We start from the raw sequence: 18,096 nt of genomic DNA on the forward strand, positions 1-18,096 counted from the left end.
CTCTTGCAAAAGGTGAGATCAGAGCCAAGGATTGGAGGAAGTCAGGAGCACTCAAAAACTTGGGATGCGTTCTGTCCTTCCTCACCTCTGACTGTTTCCTTGGCTTCCTTCAAGAATCAACTTGAGGCCCCTTTCTAGAAGAGGCCTTTCCCTTTTCCCCTCACTCCGAGCTTTCCTTCTACCCACTCTGTATGGATAATCCATGCACTTCTCTACATACATGTTTTCTCCCCCATTAGAATCTAAACTCCTTAGGAGAGGGGATTGTTTTTTGCTTTTTTTCCTGTTTTTCCAGTTTTTAGCACAGTGCCTGGCACACAGACCTTGTGCAAAATCTTTTTAATTTTACATAATTAACATTATTCATTTTACCTCCTGGAAACAATCTCTTTTTTGGTCATGAACCCCTCCCTTATCCATAGATCTGACTGGTAATTTTTTCCATGCTCCACCAATCTGCTTACTTTATCACTATGTCACGTACCCATTTCAAGCTTATCTTGATGTATGGTGTGAGATGTTGGTCTGTCTCTAGTTTCTGTCAGACTGCTTTCCAGTCTTCCCCAACAGCTTGTGGAATAGTTCTTGCTCCAATCAATGGAAATCTTTGGGTTTATCCAAGTATCAAGTTACCACATTATTCTAGATAGGTCTTAAGAAGTGCTTGTTTGATTCTAATGCAGTTCACTGCCATTACCTAGGGGAACCAGGAAGTGGAGGTGAGAAGAGTGAGCATTGTAGGAATGGAAAGCAGCCCATGCAAGGAGAAATGGACTATACTGGCCAGTGCAGTTAGACATAGCATTCCTAGAGGGGAGGAAAGGGTGTGAAGAGTGGAAAGATTGGAAGGGGATAGTTTGTAAAGAATTTTAGATGCCAAACAGATGACTTTATTTTTGATCCTAGAGATACCTAGCAATAAAGCCTTGCACATAGTAGGTAACCAATCGATGCTCAATTGAAGTGACTAGAAACTAGGCTTGGCTGTCCTACTACCTAGTTGTGGGTTACTTCCCTTTTCCAAACCTCAGTTTCTCCCTCTGTAAAATGGACCAGATGGTTTCTAAGGTCCCTTCTAGCTCCAGAACCCTGTGAGTACCCTACACTCCCATACTTGTTGTCTTTCCCACTAGATGTACCCAGAGATGCTGCCAGATGCCAGGGTGGGATGCTCAGCCCCAGATCTAACCCTGAGAAGTTTGGTCACTAACCAGAGTGTTCAGGGGCTCAGAGCCATTGTCCAGAGGGGCAAACAGCATTGCTTTCTTCCCCTACCCCATCCCTTGTTTGCTGAATTTCCTAGGGAATATGGTGGCCTCAAAGGCCTCTGGGATCCTTTCTAGTCCTAGAACTATGATCCTATTACCCCACTGACCTCGGAGGGGTTCCAACCATGCCAGACATGGGTGGGGATTCCCTAGCTAGGTGTGGGTGGTGCTTCTCCTTCCCTGAGAGGAGGAAGAGGAACAGGGTGTGTGTCACCCTATTTCTTTGGGCTCTGGATCATTGTTCTAGCACTGATTCTCATCAGTGTGAGAGAGAGAGTGAAGCTGGGGCCTGTTCCCTGGAGCCTTCCCTGTGCTTTGTGGACAGAGCAAACCCTATGTTGTTGGCCCCCCAAACCTCAGAAGATGGAAGATGGGGCTCAGGTCAACCCCAAAGAGTTCAGGAAGAAGGGGCTGGTTAGACCTCTATCCTGGAAGACATCAGTGGAGCAGACTGAGATACTCTTCCCCCCAGTCACATCTTTTTGGAATGCTACCAGGTAAGTGCCAGACTCTCAGGGGAGAAAAGAAGATCCAATCTTATGGGCATCCTTAATGAAGCAGGGTGCGCTTTTTCTAGATGTTAGTGTCTTTCAGAGAAGGGGATCTGGTTCCTCAAATCCTAGTTTGAGAAATTCCCTAGACTCATAGAAATATTTAGAGATTGTCTTATCGAATACTGTTCCCACCAGTTTGATTTTATGGATGGGAAAACTAAGTCTTTGAAAGGTTAGGGTCAAGGTTAAGGTCAAGGCCATAACAGAGCTGATCTCTTGAGCCCTGTCATATTAATTCCCACACTCAGTAACCCCAGATTTGAAGTCAGAATCCTTGGGCTCTGCTCCTTTATAAGTTGTATGACTTTGGCCAAGTCCTTTCACCAATCTGGGCCTCAGTTTCCTCCATCATAACACGAGGGGCTTGGATTGGACTAGTATCCAGTCCAACTCTGAGTGCTATGATTTTCCTCCTCATTTTTGGACTCCTCTACATCTCTCCATGGGCCTCCCTCCCCCAAGCTGTTACTCTGATTGATTGCCCTTTGAGTTCTTATGGATCCTTGACCAGAGCTTCCCTCCCCTCAACAGCAAGGATCCCTTCTGCCTCCAAATAGGGGGATAATGAAAGATTTAGGGTGTTTGCCACCTTCTTCTTGCTGCCAGGTGTTAATAACAGACATTGGTGGGGAGGGAAGGGACTGCAGCAGCCACATCATCTAACAGGTGTTTATGGGAACCTGAAGCCAGCACTCAACAGGTTGTAGCAGGCCTGGGCATGAGGCATGAAGGGAACTTGATGAGGGATGTTGGTTTCTCTGTCTCCTAGGTCCATCCCCAGCATCAGAAAGTTGTTCACAATCACTATTCTGGCAGGCAGTGGTAAGTACAGGCTCATTCCCCAGGGTCTCCTGGATCTCTCTACTTTGTCCTCAAGTGACCTCTTGACATCCCTGGGTACTGCTCCCAGTTCAGCTTCCTCCTTTCTTACAGGCTTGTTTAACCCCAGGCTGCCTGTGTACAAACACCGGGAACCCATCACCTGGCATTTATGAGGTCTGAGCCTGCTGGGGCCCCAAGAGTTAAGCAAGCCTCATTAAAAGGCAATGTTTATGGTGCGTCTCCTATCTCTGTGCACTCCCTGGCTACCCTCAAGTTGTTGGGGACAGAGCTTGAGGAGGGGTTAGAGAGAACAGAGGGAAGCTTCTGAGAAAGGAAAGGTGGAAAGAGAGGTTACATGACATGCCCAAAGTCACCTTTGCAGAAGGATTTTGCATCCTCTATAAGGAGTAGATGGTTGTATGGGGAGGACGGGCCAAACTGGAGGAGTTGACTGTGGGCCTTGGGACTGGGTGGGGAGGAGTAGTACAGTGTACTGGGAAAGAGTACTGATGTCAAAGTCAGAGAACCTGGGTTCAAGTCCTGCCTCTGCCACTTAACTAACTTAACCTCTCTGGGCCTAAATTTCCTTGTCTGTAAAATGAGCTGGAGGAGGAAAAGGTACCACTCCAGTACCTTTGCCAAGAAAACCCCAAATGGGGTCACAGAGAGTCAGACATGACTGAACAACAACAGTAGCAAATAGGAGGTAAATCCAGTAAATAGTAATAAATCCAGGAGGCTGAATCTGAACCCAAGCCCTATGACTACAGAGTAACTGCTTTCCACTAATACTGTGCAGTTTCCTGCATTACTGAGATGCAGTGAATATTTGTGTCAATCTGTGTGCGCACACACATAAATGTGGGAGTGTGTGTGTGTGTATAAATTGTCCCCTGACCACATGCATGTTCAGTGTATAATCTCTGGAATAGTTAAACTGATGTCCACTGTGTTAAATTTAGTGGAAAGGGAACTGAGATCAGGAGATGAGAAGCTATCTAACAGACTAGAATGAACACTGATTTTTTTTTTTCTAACCACTAATGGTACTAGAGAATGATAACAAAGCAAACCTCAGTCCTTCCATTGAGAGGTGGGCACCTGCTTGGCAGAATGTTGCATGCATCAGCAGAGGCAATCATTGTATACATCATTTTTCCTTAACTGTTTTTCTTTGTTATAAGGGAGGTGTCAGTTCCTGGGAGGAGGGTGGAATGGGGATGGGGCATATAAAATTTTTTTTTAAAGAAAAAAAGAGTTTTGGTAGTGACTGAGAAGATGAGTTTGAATTCTGATTCTATTATTTGAAGGGTACTTAACTTCTTAGGGACTCAGTTTCCTCATATTTATCATTGAGGAGGGGAAGTACAAACTCTAATTACTATAGACCTTTAGGTTTGATTCCTGTTTCCTTTGTTGACCTCTCAAGGCCCCCATTCCTTCCTTTGTAAAGTAAGAAAGTTGGCCAAGGTGATAGTTCTAAGCTTTTTTTTCCAGCTCTGAGAGTTTGTGATTCCAGTTTAGTTGTTTAGTCATTTTTCAGTGGTGGCTGACTCTCTGTGACCCCATTTAGGGTTTTCCTGGCAGAGATACTGGAGCGGTTTGCCATTTCCTTCTGCAGAACATTTTATAGATGAGGAAACTGAGGCAAACAGGTGACTTGCCAGGGTCATGAAGCTAGTAAGTGTCTGAGGTTGGATTTGAACTCAGATCTTCTTGACTCCAGGCCCAGAGCTCTATCCACTGTGGCACCAAGAAATAAGAGATCCCCAGCAATAGATATTTAAGCAGATAAAGGGTTAAGAACTCATAAGTCCAGAAGCAAGAAGTCTTTGTTAACTGAGGCAAAACTTTGTGCCAGTCAGCTTTGCTTCCTTAGGAAAGGAGCCGATCTCAGGGCCTAAGTAGTAGAATCTGTAAGGAAGGAAAAGTACGTGGGTGCAACTTGCTGGATGGGTCTCTTCCAATGCAAACCCATGACAACATTTTATAAGACTCTCTGCCACAGCCTTTAGTGTTGAGCTTTTCATTCAATTTATTGAATTGGTTTTGGAAAGGGGAGGGAATGCAGGGAAAGTCAGATCCTGATAGGCTACCCTTATCCCTGTTTTTTCCAAGGGCAATAAAGTACTTTTGAACTTAGAAAATAATATCATCAAGAACTAGGAGTTGGGCCCTGGCGAGAGGAGAGAGGAGAGAGAGAAAGGAGAAAGGTTTCTGTCCAGAAGAAAATTGGAACTGCTTAGAGTAGAAACTTCCAAGGTAACTAGAGAGAGAAACTCAGTCCTAAATGAGAGAGAATACTGACTATTCAGGAAACAATCATACAGCCAATAAATCAGCAAGCATTACCTTGGGCTTCTCAGTGGATGCATGCTAACTATGGGATTTCCTGATAACTTGCGGGCCAGGCCAGGGTCATTCTGCTTCTGTGTTGGAAAATATGGTCTAGAGAGGTGAGCCTTTGAATTTTTGGTTGCTAATACCCAGTAGTTAAAAAACATTTTGAACATGCATCTCTATTTTGGTATATTTACTTATTTAAATTATATACTCATACAATTGCATTAATAATTATGAAGAATATAAATCACAAAATAGAAATTTAAGAAGTTACGATAAAGATGAAATACTATAATAGTAGCTGACATTTATGTGTCAGGCACTTTACAATTATTATCTCATAAGAACCCTGGGAGGCAGGGGCTACTCTTATCCCCATTTTACAGATGAGGAATCTCAGATTGATAGAGGTTAAGTGACTTACTAAGGGTTAAGTGTTCAAAAAGGACAGATTTGAACTCAGGACCTCCAGACTCTAGGTCCAGTGTTCTATCCATTGCTCCAGTTTTGATCAATTGGTCAACAGGAATCTACTAGAGTCAAAGCAAGTCAACAAGCATTAATTAAGCATTGATTATGTGCCAGTATTTTGTTGATCACTGGGGATACAAATAGGAGCAAAAAGAAAGACCATTCCTGCCCTCAAAGAGGTTATATTCTAATGGGGGAAGAGAATACAAAGCAGGAAACTGAAAGTGGGGAGGCAGAATTACTCATGCGTAGTAGAGAAAGAAACTCAGAGTATGAGAAGTGAGATCAAGAGAGAAATGAAGGGGTGAAAGTGGCTGGACAGGGGACCCTTTCTCAAAATGGAAGTTTCAGGAGAAAATGATCAATCAGAGGAGGGTGCTGAAGAAGTAGAGGGATCTTCCAGGGTGAGAAGGCAGCTGCAGCATGATGGAGAAAAAAGTCCAGAGAGTTATGTGTGAACCCAGAGATGAAGGAAGGAGATTATTGAGTAGGAGAGTATGGCCGAGGGATTAGAGAGGAGAAAGATCAATGAGCAGAGATTGCAATAGCCCAGGTGAGAGTTTATGTTCTCTTGACCTGGGGTAGTGGCTGTGTGAGATGTGAGAAATGAGGAATTAGATCCAACAAGATTTGGTAGGATCTGTTGATGTAAAATGAGCCCTAAATCTATGACTAGATAATCTAGACTTGAAAAGAACTGTAGAGGCTACGCAAGCTAACCTCTTCATTTTGTAGAAGTAGAAATCAAAGTTCAGAAGGTAATGTAGCTGGAAAGTGTCTGAAGTGAGATTTGTACCCAGCACGTCTCAATTCAGATCCTGTGCTCTTTCCATTGTCTCTAGTTTCTTTTCTACCTTCAGACCTCTAGTAAAACCATTATTGCTGCCCTTGGGAAGCCTGGTCTATGTGGGTAGCTGGGCAGGCGACCTATTAGGAGGAAAAGAACAGGACACCTGATAATTTGACTCAAGTTCCCAGAGCTCCAGTGATGGCACCCAAAGGGGGAAGGGAGGAAGACAACCAGCTCACTAGCTGACAGAATGTTGTACCCCAGTGATGCTTCTAGATGACACTTGGGGTACCCTGGTCTTCTTTGTCTTTCTTTCTCTATCAGCTTTGTAAATATTGCTTTTTCTCTCTTTATAAAAAATGTTTTAATGATTTCTCTTTTCTTATTTTTATAATCTGTCACTTCTCAATGACTCCTCTCCACAGCCCAGTAGAATTCACCTTTATAATAAGGAAAACAAGTAAGCAACATAAATCAATACCTTGCCCCTTGGTCCTTTTTTCAGTCTTGCCCATGGTCCATGGAGGCCTACTGAACTTGAAGTCAATGGTAGAAACCATCACAGGGCGAAGCGCCATCCTCTCCTTTGTGGGCTATGGCTGCTACTGTGGGCTAGGTGGCCGGGGTCTGCCCATGGATGAAGTGGATTGGTAAGTTCCCCCTGCTCTCTAGGGTTCAAGCTCCATTCTGCTGGCACACACTGGGAATACAGTGAAGCTCCTGATGTTCCATGGGTATACTCAGGAGCTCTTTCAAGGTTCCACACAGAATAGATGGTGCCTGTCTTGTCTGAATGCAACCCAGGCTCCTCTGTTGTACTGCTAATATTACAAATGGTCATTGCCTGAACCCTGACCCTTCTCTCTTGGTTTATATCAGGATATAAGCCACATATTAAGAGAGAGAGATGGGAATCCAGGGAGGGGAAGAGGTGGGGAAAGAATGAAGAAGCTAAAGGAGTTTGAGACAAGGCTAGAGGAAAATCCATTGAACCAGAAGGGAGGAGATGTGGATTCAAGACCTAGCTCTGAGACTGATTGATTAATTCCAGAATGTATTAAGGGCCTATTCTGTATAGAGGGCAGCTAGTCAGCCCAGTGCATAGAGTCGGAGACTCAACTTTCTGAGTTCAAATCCAGCCTCAGACACTTAGTTGTGTGATGCTGGGCAAGTCACTTAATCCTGTTTACCTAAGTTCCCACATCTGTAAAACGAGCTGGAGAAGAGAATGACAAACCACTGCAGCATCTTGGCCAAGAAAACCTTAAAAGAGGTCATAAAGGGCCAGATATGACTGAAAAATGATTAAAAAAATTCTAGGTAGAGTACCATACTGGGTGTTAGAGGCAGGGTTTGAACCCTGGACTTCCTTGCTTCATGTCCAAGTGCTATCAAGACGGAGGCAGAGTGGAACAGTAGATTTGAATCTGGTTTCAGATCTCAGCTCTGTCACTTATTTGTGTGACCAGGGACAAGACCTCTATGGACCTCAGGTTGCCCTTCTTTGAAATGGGGAGAATAATCACTAAAGCATTGACTTCAGATGGTCTCAGATGGAGAGCCAAACGCTCCTCAGAGGCCAACCTCTTCCTCTCTTCTCTAATTTCAATTTTTGTTGTTGTTTTATAAGTGACAAAAGCCACCAAGTACAAATATTTCCATCTGCCCAAAAGAACAGGAGAGAAGGATGAGATGGAAAAATCTGTTACATCCAGTGACATTTTTTAGAGAATACAATCAATTGTCCTTCTGTTCTCTTCTGGGCATTTTTTAAGTGCCACAATATCACTTATTTCCTTTCTTTTCCTTATTTTTGCATCCCCATTTTGAGTGTCTTCCTCCCAAATCCTCCTATCCACCTTCCCCCATTAAAACAAAATGAAACAAAACAAAAACTTTTACCTTATAACAAAAAAACATTGTCAAACCAAATAAATTCATATACTGGTCACATCTGAACCTGTACCTCCTATTCAGCTCCTGAAGGCTCCCACTTCTCTGTCAGATGAGGTCAAATATCATCTGTCATTGATCTTCTCTAACTCTTTCATTTTATAGAGGAGATAACCAAGGTTAAATGACTTGCCCAAGGTCTCACAGGTAGTAAGTATCAGCATCAGGATTTGCATGCAGGTCTTCGGACTCCAGAGCCCCTATTCCTTCCACTGTACTGGTGTTGTCTCCCACGGGTGCTTACTTAAGTGACTTTGAATGTTACAGCCCCTCTTTTGGTGGAAGTTTCCTTATTTATGAAATGAGGGACTTGAATTAGATGATGAAGGCCTCTTTCTGCTCTCCAGCGATAATTCCATGAAGCTAAAACCACCTCAGGAAACTAGGAGGTGCCATAGTGCACAGAAACAGGAAGATCCAAGTTCAAATCCAGCCTCAGACACTGACTAGCTGTATGATCCTGGGCAAGTCACTTAACCCTATTTGCCTCAGTTTCCTCATTTATAAAATGAGCTGGAGAAGGAAATGGCATACCACTCCAGTATCTTTGCCAAGATGTGACCCCAATGAGGTCACAAAGAGTCAGGCAAAACTGGAAAATGACTCAACTACAACCATCTTGATGTCGCCAGGGGAGAGGATGGAGAGGGGAAGGATTCATGGAGGGCTTTATGGATGAGGGAGACCTTCCAGGTGGGCTCTGAGGAAAAGGATAGTCTCTTAGAATGATGCCATTTAAAGAATTGTCATCTACGTTCCAGCTACTTATGCTCAGGAGCCCACGTGGGGCCATGGAAAGAGCACTGATTCCCTAATCAGAGGACCTCCCTCTGCTGTTTATTAATCTGATCAAATCACTTAACCTTTGTGCCTCAGTGTAGCCATCTGTAAAATGGGAGAACTAGGCTTAATGGTCTCTAATGCCTCTAAAATTCCTTCCAGCTCTAAATCTATGAATTTCAGAATCCACAAAGGTAGGCAGGAAGTGAAGAGGTCTCGCTTCAGTCACTTTGTTCCTTTGTCCACCTCTTTGCCCTCCAACTCCAGGTGCTGCCATGCCCATGACTGCTGCTACCAGAAGCTGTTTGACCAGGGGTGCCACCCCTTTCTTGATCGATATGAATTCTCTGTTGACAATGAGACCCAGACTATCACCTGCAGTGAGTAGGACTTCCTTTGGTGGGTGGGCTTAGGGCAGTTACCTCCTGCTGGCCTGATCATTCAGGCTGGGGGCTGATGATCCAAGGCTTCCCCAGGCTCAGACAAGGTAGAATAGTGATATGATGATGACTGCCGACATTTATAGAGTCCTTCAAGGTCTGCACAAGTACTTCACAAATGTTATTCCATTTATTCCTCACAACAACCTGGAGAGGCAGATATTATTAAGGGCCTATTATGGTAAAGGCAAGGCATCATGCTAATGGAGAGAGGGCTAGTCTGGGAGTCAGGAAGACCCAGGTTCTTCTGGCTGTGTTACTCTGGGCAAGTCACTTAACCTCTCAATGTCCTAAGTAACTCCCCGAGACTGTGAATTATGTGAGTTGCTGATCTGTATTGATGGAGAGATTCTCTACATAATCATCTATCAAATGACTTTTATGAGCCTGGAACTTTGTAAGGCACTGGAGATGCAAAGACAAAAAGGGCAGTTACTACCCTGGGTGTGGGGGGGAAGGGAGAAGATAGAATAAGTCCTGGGTTCAAGCATCTGTCACTTCCTGGCTAAGAGAACTCTTTCCCTAGGCCTCAGTTTCCTCTCATGTAAAATGAAGGATCTGTCTAGATAACCTTTACAATACCTCCCATCTCTGACATTCTCTGTTCTAAGACCTCACCCAGCTCTGACATTCTGAGTTCTAAGGGCCCTCCCAGTTCTGACATTCTGGGTTCTTAGGGCCCTCTCAGCTCTGACCGTCTCTGATTCTCAGGTTCCCTATGCACCCCAGGTGCCAGTCCCAAGTCCATTGCCTTTGCCTCTACAGGTGAAAAGAATGAGACAGAATGTGACAAACAGACTTGTGAATGTGACAAGAATGTTGTCTTGTGCCTCAACAACCAAATCTACCATGAGGAGTACCGCAATTATCTCAACATTTACTGCAAAGGAAACACTCCATCCTGCAGCATCTATGACCCTCCGCCAGTGGAGATTGAATGTAGACACATCCCTAAGACGCCACCTCCACCTACCTAAGCTACACTCCCTCCCCTGAGCCCCAGGGAGGAAGCTAGGGGTGGGCCCCAATCCTCACTCGTGGGGCCTTCCTGGCACACTGGGCCTTCCTGGCACACTGGGTCGGGGTGTGTGAGTACAGACAGAGCATGTCAGGGTAAAGTGGGCCCAGTAAGAAAGGTCTGAGGAGAAGTGTAGACATATCCTGGGGTACCTTTGTACCAGGCCCCTGGGAGGGCTCTCCATGACACAGACCCTTGGGACTCAAAGGCCACAGGACAAGTTCAAAGATAAATGAAACACGTTTGACTCCTTCCTGGGCCAGTAAATCTTATATAGGTTCACTTGATTGAGCAGGACCTCAGCTGCCATTTTTCTGGCTATCTCTTGGTCCCTGCTCATGGTCCCTTGACATTCTCTGTCCTGGGGGCCTTTGAGCTTTTGGCTGCTTCCAGGGGCCCTTAAGAACACTCTCTCTTGGCACTGATCCTGCCCTAGCTACTCTGGATATCAGTCACCATCCCGCTGACCTCTGGCCCTAGCTCACAGAGTAGACACTTATATCCTCAGGCTTTTTATCACCTATGTTTTCTTATGGCCCTGCCCAAATACTTCTCCATTCTTTCTCCTTTCCTCCACACCCTCCCCCTTAGCACCCTTACCACACATCAGCCCACTCACTCACACATTGATGTACCCATCAATGTACACAGTAACATTCTCACCCAAACATTGATCCTCTCCCTTCCCTCCTTCCCCTGCTAACACAGTGGCACATTGGAAAGAGTGTTTAGAGTGAAAGAACTTGGGTTTAAATCTAACCTCTGCTCACTGCTATGTGACCTTGGAGAAATCAGTGAACTTCTCTGGTCCACAGTTTCCTCCTCTGTAAAATGGGAAAGGTGGACTTGATGGCTTCCACAGTCCCTTTGATCTCCAAATCTATGATCCTATGGTCCAGTTTCCCCATCTGTAAAAGGAAGGGGCTGGACAAGATGGAACCCAAGGTCTCTTCTCTTATGAGGTCTGTGATTCCTAGATATGTTCAACACAGGGTCCTCATATCATCCACTTGGTAACTCTCATCCACTTGTATGTGTCTGCCCCACATACAGACACACTCAATGCCTCCTACATAGATGGGCACTTCTTACCAATCAGTCTTTTATTCAATGAACACTAATAAGTGCCTCCTCCATGTCCAGTATAGCAGTAGGCACTCATTCTCACTGACATATACACCCAATTATACATTGGTTCCTGTCCACACACTATGCTGGCACCCACCCAACTTCGGCACAAGCATTTACTTAGACACATATAGTACCATATAGACTCTCTCCCAGGTACATACATGTTATTGTTTCCTCTAATACCCAGGCACATTCATTGGGACCCACTTTCAGTGCTGTGAAACTCCAGACATGCATCCCAACTCATTCATATCTTGGAACCCACTCTTAGTGTCTTGAAATTCTAGACATGCACCCCAACACTCATATTGACATCCTTCCTGGGACCCTTGGCACTTTAGCCCCAGGCTCAAACACATGAACAGGTGTGCCTCTGCACTCCTTGGGGCACATATGGTCAACCAGCATTTGGCATCTACTCCTGAGCCTACTAGCAAAGTCAGACATTGCCGCTGATCCCAATAATGGGGCAGAGAATTTTAGCCTACTGGGGTTGGAATGGATGGCAGTGCAGGGAACTGGAAAGAGAAATTGGCAAGGTAACCCTGAGGTGTGTTCCTCTTCACCAACATCCTTCTTGGTCCTCCCCTGCTCCGCATCAAGCAACCTGGGAGAAGCCATGGAAACGGAGACCTCTTGAGTATGAAACTGAGTGCCCCATGTGGGGCTCACATAGGCTTCATGGAAAAAGGAGGAGGGAGGAAGAAAGAGAAAAGAGGGGGAGTGGAGAAATGAGGGACATGGGGGACAAAAGAAAGGGGCAGAGGGAGGGATTGGGGCAGAAACAAGGGGAGGGATAATGAGAAAGGGAGGAGAGAGGGACAGGAAGAATGGGAAAGGGCAGTGGAGAGAGAAGAAAGATAAAGAAAAAATGGGTTAATGGGAAGGGAAGGGAAAGAAAAAAGAGAAGGGACAAAGGATAAAAAGAGATAGAAAGGAGATAAGAAAACAGTGGGAAGGGTATAGGCAAAGACAAAGCAAGGAACAGGTCTCCTGGAGGTTTGACTTGAGATGTATCAAGAATATGTAGATCCAAAGTGTTGAGAAGAGAGCTTGGGGTTCAGACTGGATCTCTGATTTTTTCTTGACCCTCATGCCAGCACTTACCATTTCTTCATATGACAGCCTGTCTTCTACCCACTTGAAGCCTAGCTCTTCTGCTCCTTCTTTTAGTCTTATAAGGCCAGGCCTGCTCCCTGTCTTGTGTGGCCAGCACAGAGCCTGAAGAAGGATCTGAAGAGGTCAACAAGTCCAACCTCCTGCCTGTAGCCAGATGAAAATGTGAACCCTTCAGGACAGGTGAGGTCAGGGCTTCCCTGAGTAGTCTTCTGACTTCTCTGGACTCTAGGAGAAAGGCAAGCATCTGCTCTCCCATTCTCCCCTTGGAGAGGGTGAAATCTAGAAATGAGATCAGCCAGGACAATTCCTCGATGGAAGAAGCCTCAGAGAAGTAAACCATGCAACCAGGAGGACTGAGCTGGACGCTGGACAGAGAGAACCCCTCGAGCTCTTTGGGAGAAGACAGATACCTTCACTCAAGCTCCAGCCCAAGGACTGGTGACGTGGGACCAGAATGGGAGGGAACACTAAGGGATTTTAGCCTCCCCAGTTCTGGGGGCAGGGCCCACAAGGACCAATATCACTCTGTCCCATTAAGATGGTAAAGAGCAGTTTGTGGCTGTTTTTCATCCAAACTCCATTCTGGTAAGCTAGCCAAGGGGTTTCTGAGTTTGGATAACATGAGAAGCTATCTCCTTCTTGAATGACCACTCAGCAGGAGGCCTGGGTGGGAAGACTGGACAGGGGTGGAGGGTGTCTGGGGGGGGGTCTACAGGAGTAACACTTCCATTCTGATGGAGCTTATGTCATCCCTTTACTCTCCAAGAACCACCCAAGCAGGAGTGAAAAACTATCATCTGCTAGGCATCTTGAAGATAAGGAATCTGCCAAACCCTGCAAACATCTTGCATTGGTGAGGAGACTGACTCAGAGTCTAGCAGTGCATGCCACTAGGCCCTCACAGGATAGCTTGTCTCTTCCTTGACCAGATGCCTGCTCCCTCACTGGACATCCTGCTGAAGATGCTGCTGAGCAAACACCAAGAGAGGATGGGACAGAGATGCCAGCAGAAAGGATCCTGGGCCATCTCTGAACCCCACTCTCCTCCTTTTGCTCACCCCAGTCTCTTCAGAATCAGCCAGCATTTCTGATCACACTCTCCTACACCACCCTTGCCCCTCTCCAATAAAAAAAGCTGTCCTTCAGCCTCACTGAGATCTGACTGGCCTCTGTGTCACCTTTCTACTTTGATTGTCCCAGAATTTCAAATGACCACCTTCCTACCCGTCAGCCTCTCTGTTAAGCCCAAGTTAGGCTGGGATGAGGATACTTTATTGGGAACAGGTGGTCTCAAGGGAAGGAGAAGAAGGAACAAAGGAGGCAAAGGAGAGAGACATAAGAAAGGGAAGAGACAGAGAAGAGGGAGAGACAGAAGGGATGATGAATGGGGAGGGACAGACAAAGGTAGATAGTCACAATAATCATTATTTATATAGCGTTTTAAGGCTTGCTAATGTCTTACAATTATCATCTCATTTAGATGGTGGTGGAGAAAGAAGGGAAAATGTAAAGAAGTGAAGGGGACGGTGAAAAAGAGAAGTCTGGAAAAGGGAAAGGGGCAAGGAAGGGAAGAGGTCTGGAAATCAATTCAATTCAGCACCTTTATTACATGTCTGTTATGTATGATGTACTGTGCTAAACTCTAGGGCTAAAGTGTGTTCGTGCCCATGTAAGATAGACAAGTATGTCTACATGGGTGGTCTAAGTGTGACTCAAGGGAGGCATTCATAGACACAGTCTGAGGTCTGGACTGCCCTTGAGGAAGTGAGGAAAGTCACCATGAGAGCCGAGGAGGAAGAAGGCAAGCCCTGCAACCCCAAGCCCCCTCCCAGTACCACCAGGCTGGACAGTCTTTACTACATTCTCTGAGTGTACACCAGACTAGAATTATATCAGTCTGTCCCCCTTCATTTTGATGATCTAAGGTTACAACAGCTTCCAAATAAAAGCCACCTCCTTTGTCATTGTTAAAGCAGAACATTGACCCCCAGGCTTACACCCAGAGTCTTAACTCTTTCCCATAAAATACTAGTTACACGAAAGACCATCACAAATAATGAAAAGTTCAATTCCATAAACATTTATTAAGCACCTCCTATGTCCCAGGCATTGCGCAAAGGGCTGGGGATACAAAAAGAGGCTAAAGAAAGTCCCTGTCCTCATAGACCTTATAATCTAATGGGAGAGACAACATGTATACAAATATATGCACAGCAGGTTATATTCAGGATAACTAGGAAATGATTAACTGAGGAAAGAACTGGCAATAAGAAGAGTTTGCTTCCTGTGGGAGGTGGGATTTTAGTTGACATGAAAGAAACCAGAGAGGGCAGCAGCTGGAGTAGAGGAGGGAGAACATTCCAGGTATGGGGGCAGCCAGAGAGAATGTCTGGAGCCAGGAGGTCTTGGTGGGACAGCCAGGATGAAAGAGTGTGCATCTGGAGTAAAGTGTAAGAAGACTGGGAAGGTAGGAACGGGCTGGGTTAGGAAGGACTTTGAATGCCAAACAGAAGATTTGTTCACGGAAGCTACAGGAAACCACTGAAATTTATTGAATAGGAGTGTGACATGATCAGACCTGAACTTTAAGAAAATCCCTTGAATAAGCTCATTTATTCCAATAAGCAGAAATTGGAGAAGTTATATAGATCAGAGCTTCTTAAACTGTGGGTTGCAAACCCGTATAGGGCCATGTAACGAAATGCGGGGATTGACAAAAATTTGGCAATAGTAAGAGGTTTCTGAACATGCAGTGACCCAAAATCACGTCAACATCAAGCGTGATGAATCCGAGGTGTTTTTGGTGGTGCTTGCCGTGTTGTGTCGCTTGACTTCACTGAAGCCTTGGTTCTGAACACGGCATTAATGATTATAAAATCAAAATATTGATAACTCGAAAAAAACATTGAAGACATTCTGCCTCCTGCAGTATCAAATATTCCTCCAAGATTTAATCCTTTATGTCAAAATGAACAAGCACATCCATCTCATTAGTATGCAAATTTGCTTGTCTTTAATAAATGGTAAAATTATATATAATAACAAAGAATTATTTTAAAATAAATATCTTTATGATTTATTATCAGTAAATATTTGATTTGTGTACCTTTTCTATATGCCTATATACCTGGGGTTGAGGAGAAGTTTCTCCAGTGAAAAGGGGTCACGAGTGGAAAAAGTTTAAGAAGCCCTGATACAGATTATACTAGAAAATACACAACAGTAAATGTGCTAGAAATACACAAGAATAAAAGGTGAGATCTCATCCTAGGGGCGACTCCCCTTAATTTCCGGGAGGGATGGGAGAGGGGGGCAAGATGGAAATCGGACACAGTGAGGAAACAACTTCCCTTACATGTTGGTGGTGTTGTTGAGTCATTTCAATTGTGTCTATTTGTGGCCCCATTTGGGGTTTTCTTGGCAGAGATACTGGAGTGGTTTGCTATTTTCTTCTCCAGCTCATTTTACAGATAAGAAAACTGAGGCAAACAGGGTTGTGACTAACCTAGGGTCACACAGCTAGTCTGAGGCTGGATTTGAGCTCATGAAGGTGACTTCAAGCCCAGCACTCTATCCACTGAATCACCTAGCTGCATATATATACCCTTACATGTGGGCGAGTTTCCATAGCTTGCCTGCCTATCTGTTTGTCTATCCACATGTGTGGAGCTGGTCCTGAAGACAATGCAGGGAACCTTGCATGTCTTCTCTCAAAGAAGAAAGTACAATGTTTCTGTCTTACATAGTTCTAATACCTATCCCACATTTCAAGAAGAAATGTAATCTTGTGTCAGCATTTTCTCTGAGGTTTAGGAGAGTCTCCTATAAATTGCTCCCAGGCTTGGCCGGAAACCCAGTTTACAAAGAGAGAAGCAAAACAATCCCTACAACACCTGACATTCCAACAGATAAGGAAACAAGTAAACGGAATACCTGGGAGCTCAATCTAACCTTCCTGGTCAATTCTCCTTGAGGAAACTCCAGATTCAAGGTATTGTGTGAATGGCTCACCCAACCAAAACCTGCCCTTGACTGATGCATGAGCCCCCATGAATACTGAACCTTTTTTATTCAGCCAGAGAGGACAAAACATTCAAAAGAAAAGCATTTAATGAAGAATCATAGTTAAAAAAAGTAGAGATAAAATATATCCCCCATCAATTTGGGGTGCCCAAGTGCACACTCCATCAGTGGAAACACAGTGCCCAGAGCCTGCTCATGAATGGGTAGCTCATGCTGCTGATGTCATCTGGTGATGTCACCAGATTTGTTTTGCAATGATCATGAATGCCGTGTAGTCTCCACCAGGTGGATGGTGCCTGCTGGAGAATACTCCCTGCTGGTTCTGTTCAAAGAAACAGAAGGCTCTGTTTGGGTTCTTTCAATATAAAGTTCTAAGCCTCACTCTCTCTCCCCCTCCTTCTCTCCGTCTCTCTGTCTCTGTCTCTGTCTCTCTCTGTCTCTGTCTGTCTGTCTGTCTGTCTCTCTCTCTCTCCCCTCTTCTCCCCTGCTCTCTCTTAAATGGTGAGAATTTCATGTCTATGACACTAAGGAGAAATTTCACACAGTTTCGAAAGTGGGAAGGAATTTGCAGCCCTTATTTATAGCATCAGAGCTAAAAGTCGCTCTGATATAGGAAGGCTCCTCCAAAGCAAGGCTGTTCAAGCTTTCCAGCATGTGGCTACCACCTAGTGGCCAGCCTGGATCACAGCCTGGCATCTTTCCCATCCAGGAGACATCATCCTCCTGATGAGGGCTGGAAGGAGGGGGTGAGACCCCCCCACAAAGACCAAGGTATCAGGGGCAGGTCGTCTGGAGAAGAATTCACGAGCTCAAGCATTGTTGAGGTCAAGGTAAGGATTTATTACCCTTTTCAGTGGTCAAGAGTTCTTAGGGAACCTGCAGCCTTAGAGGGGTACAGGTAAAGTTTATATGGTATATTCCATAGGGAAACATGTGCCAAATATGCTAACTAGGTGTTTTGGGGTGGGATTAGGAAGTCTTTAAGGAGTGGTCAGTTCTTAAAGGAACATGCACTTTTAGTATCTACTGGCAGGTATTTTACCGAAAATTCATCAGGAAATAGCCCAAGAGGGGGCTATCTGGAGGTGTGGTTTTAGGCCTGAAACGTCACTAAGTCAACTAGCAGTCAGGGCTGTCTCAGAAACACCAGGTGTCTCTCATCAATGTCTTGTTAGACAAGATAAAGGTAAGGGAGTATAGGCATGTCCAAGTCTAGGATACATATGATTGGTCAGTCAGTAGTAAATGTTGTTATGACCCAGGGTACAACCTGTTCAGTCAGTTCAGACTAAAGAGTTCTATAGGTCCAGCTGGCTACTACAGCAGGAAGGGAGATAAGGGTTGCTGCTAGGACAGGCTGTGTCCTTGAGCTGGGGAGAAACTG

The 18,096-nt window shown here is 45.0% G+C and overlaps 1 protein-coding gene across 1 annotated transcript; it reads left to right on the forward strand.

Moving 5' to 3' along the window:
• Positions 1-1,445: 1,445 nt before the first annotated feature.
• PLA2G2F (phospholipase A2 group IIF) lies at positions 1,446-12,302 on the forward strand. The gene is made up of 5 exons (XM_072609137.1): positions 1,446-1,765; positions 2,592-2,644; positions 6,754-6,898; positions 9,249-9,361; positions 10,187-12,302. Exons 1-5 carry the CDS (start codon positions 1,632-1,634, stop codon positions 10,396-10,398), a joined length of 657 nt encoding a protein of 218 aa, XP_072465238.1. The 5' UTR covers positions 1,446-1,631; the 3' UTR covers positions 10,399-12,302.
• Positions 12,303-18,096: the final 5,794 nt, after the last annotated feature.

The sequence above is a fragment of the Notamacropus eugenii genome, chromosome 5 (assembly GCF_028372415.1).
Source record: "Notamacropus eugenii isolate mMacEug1 chromosome 5, mMacEug1.pri_v2, whole genome shotgun sequence".
In the NCBI taxonomy this organism is placed as follows: domain Eukaryota; kingdom Metazoa; phylum Chordata; class Mammalia; order Diprotodontia; family Macropodidae; genus Notamacropus; species Notamacropus eugenii.

Bases quoted from the DNA above. Each gene is read 5' to 3' on its own strand.
- PLA2G2F (XM_072609137.1), top strand. From the start codon at position 1,632: ATGGAAGATGGGGCTCAGGTCAACCCCAAAGAGTTCAGGAAGAAGGGG. The intron at 1,766-2,591 runs GTAAGTGCCAGA...TCTGTCTCCTAG, and splicing joins TCTTTTTGGAATGCTACCAG to GTCCATCCCCAGCATCAGAA. The intron at 9,362-10,186 runs GTGAGTAGGACT...TTGCCTCTACAG, and splicing joins GACCCAGACTATCACCTGCA to GTGAAAAGAATGAGACAGAA.